Source organism: Oncorhynchus tshawytscha, unplaced genomic scaffold (genome assembly GCF_018296145.1).
Source record: "Oncorhynchus tshawytscha isolate Ot180627B unplaced genomic scaffold, Otsh_v2.0 Un_scaffold_15173_pilon_pilon, whole genome shotgun sequence".
NCBI classification, from domain to species: domain Eukaryota; kingdom Metazoa; phylum Chordata; class Actinopteri; order Salmoniformes; family Salmonidae; genus Oncorhynchus; species Oncorhynchus tshawytscha.
The window spans coordinates 123,829-132,948 of NW_024609707.1; the positions used below are offsets into that span (position 1 = coordinate 123,829).

General features: G+C 44.7%; 1 protein-coding gene across 1 annotated transcript in view; it reads right to left on the reverse strand.

Moving 5' to 3' along the window:
* The window catches only part of LOC112223275 (cadherin-23), a 117,807-nt gene extending 109,944 nt beyond the window's left edge, over positions 1-7,863 (reverse strand). Inside the window, exon 1 of the mRNA XM_042317137.1 lies at positions 7,837-7,863. Coding sequence (XP_042173071.1) covers positions 7,837-7,863 — 27 coding nt within the window. The remainder of the gene's footprint in view (positions 1-7,836) is intronic.
* Between the last annotated feature and the right edge of the window lie 1,257 nt (positions 7,864-9,120).

Consider the following 9,120-nt stretch of genomic DNA (forward strand, 5'->3'; position numbering starts at 1 on the left):
CCAAAGCAAATTAAATTGTAGTTGAGTCGAATGGAGCTCCTAGTTTCAGGCTGCCGTGAGTGAGTGAGCAAGTGTGTGTGTGTATGTAAGAAGACTGTGTGTTTGGGAGTTAGAAAGAGTGTGTCAAATCCAATCAAAGCTTATTTGTCACATGTGCCGAATAAAACGGGTGTAGACTTTACCATGAAATGGTTGCTAACGAGCCCTTCCCAACGATGCAGAGTTAAAAAATTATCATACAAATAAAACTAGTATCACAAGAGGAATAAAATACACAAGAATGGAGCTTTATACAGGTTGTACCAGTACTAAATCAATGTGCTGGGGTATGAGGTATTTGAGGTAGATACTGTATGAATATGAAGGCAGGGTAAAGTGATTAGGCATCAGGATAGATAAAGAGAGTAAAATAAAGAGCAGAGTAGCATCAGCATATGATGTATTTATATCATCAAGGCAGATGGTGGCCACTTGATTACTACATTATTCTATGCAGTGCCTTGAAAAAGTATTCATCCCTCTTGGCGTTTTTCCTATTTTGTTGCACTACAACCTGTAATTTAAATGGATTTTTATTTGGATTTAATGTAATGAATATACACAAAATAGTCCAAATTGGCGAAGTGAAATGAAATAAAATACTTGTTTAAAAAAATTCTAAAACATAAAAAATGGGAAAGTGGTGCATGCATATGTATTCACCCCTTTTACTATGAAGCCCGTAAACAAGATCTGGTGCAACCCATTACCTTCAGATGTTTTTTTATTTTTTATTTTATTTTACCTTTATTTAACCAGGTAGGCAAGTTGAGAACAAGTTCTCATTTACAATTGCGACCTGGCCAAGATAAAGCAAAGCAGTTCGACAGATACAACGACACAGAGTTACACATGGAGTAAATCAAACATACAGTCAATAATACAGTATAATAGTATAATCAAGTCTAGTATAATCAAGTCTATATACAATGTGAGCAAATGAGGTGAGAAGGGAGGTAAAGGCAAAAAAGGCCATGGTGGCAAAGTAAATACAATATAGCAAGTAAAACACTGGAATGGTAGTTTTGCAATGGAAGAATGTGCAAAGTAGAAATAAAAATAATGGGGTGCAAAGGAGCAAAATAAATAAATAAATACAAATTAAATACAGTTGGGAAAGAGGTAGTTGTTTGGGCTAAATTATAGGTGGGCTATGTACAGGTGCAGTAATCTGTGAGTTGCTCTGACAGTTGGTGCTTAAAGCTAGTGAGGGAGATAAGTGTTTCCAGTTTCAGAGATTTTTGTAGTTCGTTCCAGTCATTGGCAGCAGAGAACTGGAAGGAGAGGCGGCCAAAGAAAGAATTGGTTTTGGGGGTGACGAGAGAGATATACCTGCTGGAGCGTGTGCTACAGGTGGGAGATGCTAAGGTGACCAGCGAGCTGAGATAAGGGGGGACTTTACCTAGCAGGGTCTTGTAGATGACATGGAGCCAGTGGGTTTGGCGACGAGTATGAAGCGAGGGCCAGCCAACGAGAGCGTACAGGTCGCAATGGTGGGTAGTATATGGGGCTTTGGTGACAAAACGGATTGCACTGTGATAGACTGCATCCAATTTGTTGAGTAGGGTATTGGAGGCTATTTTGTAAATGACATCGCCAAAGTCGAGGATTGGTAGGATGGTCAGTTTTACAAGGGTATGTTTGGCAGCATGAGTGAAGGATGCTTTGTTGCGAAATAGGAAGCCAATTCTAGATTTAACTTTGGATTGGAGATGTTTGATATGGGTCTGGAAGGAGAGTTTACAGTCTAACCAGACACCTAAGTATTTGTAGTTGTCCACGTATTCTAAGTCAGAGCCGTCCAGAGTAGTGATGTTGGACAGGCGGGTAGGTGCAGGTAGCGATCGGTTCAAGAGCATGCATTTAGTTTTACTTGTATTTAAGAGCAATTGGAGGCCACGGAAGGAGAGTTGTATGGCATTGAAGCTTGCCTGGAGGGTTGTTAACACAGTGTCCAAAGAAGGGCCGGAAGTATACAGAATGGTGTCGTCTGCGTAGAGGTGGATCAGAGACTTACCAGCAGCAAGAGCGACCTCATTGATGTATACAGAGAAGAGAGTCGGTCCAAGAATTGAACCCTGTGGCACCCCCATAGAGACTGACAGAGGTCCGGACAGCAGACCCTCCGATTTGACACACTGAACTCTATCAGAGAAGTAGTTGGTGAACCAGGTGAGGCAATCATTTGAGAAACCATGGCTGTCGAGTCTGCCGATGAGGATGTGGTGATTGACAGAGTCGAAAGCCTTGGCCAGATCAATGAATACGGCTGCACAGTAATGTTTCTTATCGATGGCGGTTAAGATATCGTTTAGGACCTTGAGCGTGGCTGAGGTGCTCCCATGACCAGCTCTGAAACCAGATTGCATAGCAGAGAAGGTATGGTGAGATTCGAAATGGTCGGTTGTTTGTTGTTGACTTGGCTTTCGAAGACCTTAGAAAGGCACGGTAGGATAGATATAGGTCTGTAGCAGTTTGGGTCAAGAGTGTCCCCCCCTTTGAAGAGGGGGATGACCGCAGCTGCTTTCCAATCTTTGGGTCACATAATTAGTTAAATAAAGTCCACCTGTGTGCAATCTAAGTGTCACATGATCTCAGTATATATACACTAGTATATATACACCTGTTCTGAAAGGCCCCAGAGTCTGCAACACTTCACCGCCGATGGCGTAGCAGTCAGACGTCTTGTCCTGTCTTGTCCCTTGTATATATCGTTTTTACATATTTTTCTTTGCATATCTTTTAAAATATTTTGCCATACCTCAACATCTAAATACTCTCCTGCAACCCACCTCACCCAATGTACCGTGGATCTGCTTTTTTTTCTAACGTATTTATATTTACTTCGGATCTGGAACCCCTCAACTGAAGCTAGCCAGCTAACTACCAGCTATCAGTCAGCAAACCATTGCTAGTGGTCATCAGCTAACCTTTAGCTCGGAAAGCTCTCGCCAGTTCGAACATTGCGACTCTAACCAGAGCATAACGGACCTTTTATTTTTATCCCCGGATTCCCACTGCAAACGGAACATTTTCATCTGGATCTTCACAACTAGCTAACCGCAACCCACATGACTACTCCTGGCTAGCGTTTCCATCCACTTAGCTTGAAGCTAGCCCGGACTACTCCTGGGCTACAATATCCGGACCCCTTCTACAGCCAGTTTGAGGCATGGAACCCAGCAGATCCCCTACGACTGGAATACCGGCATAATCTGCCCGAGGACTCCGGCGCGACGCCCGCTGAAGGCCCATTATGCTAACCAGCTAGGCCTGCTTAGCTACCTAGAGCTACTTGGAACCCTACTAATTCCACGACCGGTCTATTGATGTAACCGCATGAAGAGGCATAAACAGACTTAAACCCATCGCGACATCCCCCAAAGGATAACTTTCTAGCCCTTGCTATCTGCTTGCTTGCTAATTTGGCCTGCAAACTGCTAGCCTGCCCCGGTCTACTAACTGCTAGCTTGTTTAGCCCCGGTCTGCTAACTGCTAGCTTGTTTAGCCCCGGCCTACTAACTGTTAGCACAGGCATGCTAACTGTCTGAATCGCCGTGTCCCCAGCCAGCCCAACCACTCACTGGACCCATATTTATTTTCAATCTCTTTTCGATTTTTAATTCGATTATACCTTCCGGTAACCTGCCTCACCCAATGTGATACATCTCCCTGCCAACCCCCCCTACCACCCCCGGGCTACTAACTTTAAACGCTGTGTCGCTAGCGTAGTGGCGGCTTCCCTGTCCCATCTACTGCTGCCCCCTGGACACTGTGATCACTTGGCTACATAGCTGATGCCTGCTGGACACTGTGATCACTTGGCTGCATAGGTGATGCCTGCTGGACTGTCCATTAATCACGATACTCCATTCTGTTTGTTTATGTTTTTATCTGTCGTCCCCAGCCGCGAACTCAGGCTCTGTGTGTAGTTAATCCGACCCTCTCTGCCTAGTCAACGCCATTTTACCTGCTGTTGTTGTGCTAGCTGATTAGCTGTTGTTGTCTCACCTGTTGTTTTAGCTAGCTCTCCCAATCAACACCTGTGATTACTGTATACCTCGCTGTATGTCTCTCTCAAATGTCAATATGCCTTGTATACTGTTGTTCAGGTTAGTTAGCATTGTTTTAGTTTACAATGGAGCCCCTAGTTCCACCCTTCATACCTCTGATACCTCCTTTGTCCCACCTCCCACACATGTGGTGACATCACCCATTACAACCAGCATGTCCAGAGATACAACCTCTCTTATCATCACCCAGTGCCTGGGCTTACCTCCGCTGTACCCGCACCCCACCATACCCCTGTCTGCGCACTATGCCCTGAATATATTCTACCATGCCCAGAAATCTGCTCCTTTTATTCTTTGTCCCCAACGCTCTAGGCGACCAGTTTTGATAGCCTTTAGCCGCACCCTCATACTACTCCTGCTCTGTTCCGCGGATGATGTGGAGGTAAACCCAGGCCCTGCATGTCCCAAGGCACCCTCATTTGTTGACTTCTGTGATCGAAAAAGCCTTGGTTTCATGCATGTCAACATCAGAAGCCTCCTCCCTAAGTTTGTTTTACTCACTTCTTTAGCACACTCTGCTAACCCTGATGTCCTTGCCGTGTGTGAATCCTGGCTTAGGAAGGCCACCAACAATTCTGAGATTTCCAAACTCAACTATAACATTTTCCGTCAAGATAGAACTGCCAAAGGGGGAGGAGTTGCAGTCTACTGCAGAGATTGACATTACTTTGCAGGCTTACTTTTCAGGTCCATACCCAAACAGTTCGAACTACTAATTTTAAAAATGACTCTCTCCAGAAATAAGTCTCTCACTGTTGCCGCCTGCTACCGACTCCCCTCAGCTCCCAGCTGTGCCCTGACACCATTTGTGAATTGATCGCCCCCCATCTAGCTTCAGAGTTTGTTCTGTTAGGTGACCTAAACTGGGATACGCTTAACACCCCGGCAGTCCTACAATCTAAGCTAGATGCCCTCAATCTCACACAAATCATCAAGGAACCCACCAGGTACAACCCTAAATCTGTAAAAAAGGGCACCCTCATAGACGTTATCCTGACCAACTGGCCCTCCAAATACACTTCCGCTGTCTTCAACCTCATTGCCTGTATCCGCAATGGGTCCGCAGTCAAACGACCACCCCTCATCACTGTCAAACGCTCCCTAAAACACTTATGCGAGCAGGCCTTTCTAATCGACCTGGAAGGATATTGACCTCATCCCGTCAGTTGAGGATGCCTGGTCATTCTTTAAAAGTAACTTCCTCACCATTTTAAATAAGCATGCTCCGTTCAAAAAATGCAGAACTAAGAACAGATATAGCCCTTGGTTCACTCCAGACCTGACTGCCCTCGACCAGCACAAAAACATCCTGTGGCGGACTGCAATAGCATCGAATAGTCCCCGCGATATGCAACTGTTCAGGGAAGTCAGGAACCAATACACGCAGTCAGTCAGGAAAGGCCAGCTTCTTCAAGCAGAAATGTGCATCCTGTAGCGCTAACTCCAAAAAGTTCTGGGACACTGTAAAGTCCATGGAGAACAAGAGCACCTCCTCCCAGCTGCCCAATGCACTGAGGATAGGTAACACGATCACCACCGATAAATTAAATAAACTTCAACAAGCATTTCTCAACGGCTGGCCATGCCTTCCACCTGGCTACTCCAACAGCTCCCCCCCCCCTGCAGCTACTCGCCCAAGCCTCTCCAGCTTCTCCTTTACCCAAATCCAGATAGCAGATGTTCTGAAAGAGCTGCAAAACCTGGACCCGTACAAATCAGCTGGGCTTGACAATCTGGACCCTCTATTTCTGAAACTATCCGCAGCCATTGTCGCAACCCCTATTACCAGCCTGTTCAACCTCTCTTTCATATCGTCTGAGATCCCCAAGGATTGGAAAGCTGCCGCAGTCATCCCCCTCTTCAAAGGGGGAGACACCCTGGACCCAAACTGTTACAGACCTATATCCATCCTGCCCTGCCTATCTAAGGTCTTCGAAAACCAAGTCAACAAACATTGACCATCTCGAATCCCACCTTACCTTCTCCGCTGTGCAATCTGGTTTCCGAGCCGCTCACGGGTGCACCTCAGCCACACTCAAGGTACTCTGGCAGTGTCTATGGGGGTCCCACAGGGTTCAATTCTCGGGCCGACTCTTTTGTCTGTATATATCAATGATGTTGCTCTTGCTGCGGGCGATTCCCTGATCCACCTCTACGCAGACGACACCATTCTGTATACTTCTGGCCCTTCCTTGGACACTGTGTTATCTAACCTCCAAACGAGCTTCAATGCAATACAACACTCCTTCCAACTGCTCTTAAACGCTAGTAAAACCAAATGCATGCTTTTCAACCGGTCGCTGCCTGTACCCGCATGCCACACTAGCATCACCACCCTGGATGGTTCCTACCTAGAATATGTGGACATCTATAAGTACCTAGGTGTCTGGCTAGACTGTAAACTCTCCTTCCAGACTCATATCAAACATCCCCAATCTAAAATCAAATCTAGAGTCGGCTTTCTATTCCGCAACACGCCTCCAAACTTACCCTAGTAAAACTGACTATCCTACCAATCCTCGACTTCGGCGATGTCATCTACAACATAGCTTCCAATACTCTACTCAGCAAACTGGATACAGTTTATCACAGTGCCATCCGTTTTGTTACTAAAGCAGCTTATACCACCCACCACTGCGACCTGTATGCTCTAGTTGGCTGGCCCTCGCTACATATTCGTTGCCAGACCCACTGGCTCCAGGTCATCTACAAGTCCATGCTAGGTAAAGCTCCGCCTTATCTCAGTTCACTTGTCACGATGGCAACATCCACCCATAGCACGCGCTCCAGCAGGTATATCTCACTGATCATCCCTAAAGCCAACACCTCATTTGGCCGCCTTTCGTTACAGTTCTCTGCTGACTGTGACTGGAACGAATTGAAAAATCGCTGAAGTTGGAGACTTTTATCTCCCTTAACAACTTCAAACATCTGCTATCTGAACAGCTAACTGATCGCTGCAGCTGTACATAGTCCATCGGTAAATGGCCCACCCAATTGATCTACCTCATCCCCATACTGTTTATATTTATTTACTTTTCTGCTCTTTTGCACACCAGTATCTCTACCTGTACATGACCATCTGATCATTTATCACTCTTATCTTACTTATTTCTTGTTTGTTTCACAATAAAACATATTTTGCATCTTCAAAGTGATAGGCATGTTGTGTAAATCAAATGATACAAACCCCCCCAAAAATATATTTTAATTCCAGGTTGTAAGGCAACAAAATAGGAAAAATGCAAAGGGGGTGAATACTTTCACAAGCCACTGTACACATTCATTACTATGGGACAGCTGGAGATCGAATTTGAATATTGAAACACTGTTGCAATGTCGGAGACAGATGGCAAGGTTTATACAAATCTCCACTGTTGAAAACAAAATGTTAGTCTAAATGAAATGTGAGATAATGTCTAGATGCTTTTTATAGTGGAGTTTATAATTTGCCTGGCTGTGCTGATGAGACAGTGGATTGCGCAGGCAGATGGAACAGAGTAAATAGGCCTTTTAACATCATAGATTTAGCCGGTGGTAACTTGTGGAGCAGACGCCGTCTGGAATGTGCTTTAAACCAATCAGCATCAGGATTAGACCCACCCGTTGTCTAATGATTTATTAATTGATCTTATGCTACTCAAATAGAAATAACTAACTTTTACTTATTGCACCCGTTACTGAAATAGTTGTTCTATTTTAAATGTTTAAGGCACTCTCATACCTTAGTCTTCTCAACTCTGGCAGTCATTCTGAATGTAGATTGCGGGTGAATAACAATTCTAAATGTTGGTTATCCCCACTTTTACTGAATTCCAATAGGAATTACACATCACTTTGCAAGCCATCATAATGTGACCTGCAGGCCTGATGTGGAATGTAAACAAGGATTTTCAGGCCACTTTATTAGGGTAGAACTAGGTCATTAAAAGAAGACCTCCTAAACTATATTCAGTTGGGAACTCACTTGGTGAAGGCCACTGGACTGAATATTGAATGAATTCTACAACCATCTCTCTGTCACTAGCAAACACAGTCATGGGTGGTACTGGTAACTCTAAAATTCACTCAAAAGGCACCCTGGAAAATATGCAAGTAAGGTTCAACACCCTACAGCAGGGCTATTCCAATCTGGTCCTGGAGGGCCCAAACATTTTTGGTTTGGGATTTTTGTATGGTTTGTCAAAGAACCATCCCATGTATAGATGGGTTGGTTGTTCAGAAACAAAACCGATGTGTGCACAACTATGGAGCAAAACAGACATCATTGACTGGTAACAACATGTAAACTGTATCTAGTCTCCAAATGTTTATTGAAAACATGAATACATTTGCACAATGAGCACTTGTCTCTCAAATACATCGCTACAGTTGTTGGTTAGCGACTATAGCAAATGTTTGCCATATTAGCAAAGACATGACATCAGATTCATGATTTCGACTGGCTGAGAAACGCTGCCTGCCGGTCTGTCTCGTCCTGACCCCCGCCCCTACACAACCATTACTATGGGACAGCTGGAGATGGAATTTTTAATATTGAAACAATGTTGTAAATGTCAGAGAGACATGGATTACAAGCAACATTTGCACTGAGCTAAAGGGTAGAGCTGCTGCTTTCAAGGAGCGGGACTCTAACCCAGAAGATTATAGGAAATCCCGCTATGCCCTCTGACAAACCATCAAACAGTTAAAGCATCAATATAGGACTAAGATCGAATCATACTACAACGGCTTCGACGCTCGTTGGATGTGGCAGGGCTTGCAACCTATTACAGACTGCAAAGGGAAGCACAGCCGAGGACTGCCCAGTGACATGAGCCTACCAGAGGAGCTAAATAACTTCTATGCTCGCTTCGAGGCATGTAACACAGAAACATGCATGAGAGCATCAGCTGTTCTGGACGACTGTGTGATCATGCTCTCCGCAGCCAGTGAGTAAGACCTATAAACAGATCAATATTCACAAGGCTGCTGGCCAGACGGATGACCAGTGTCTTCACTGACATTT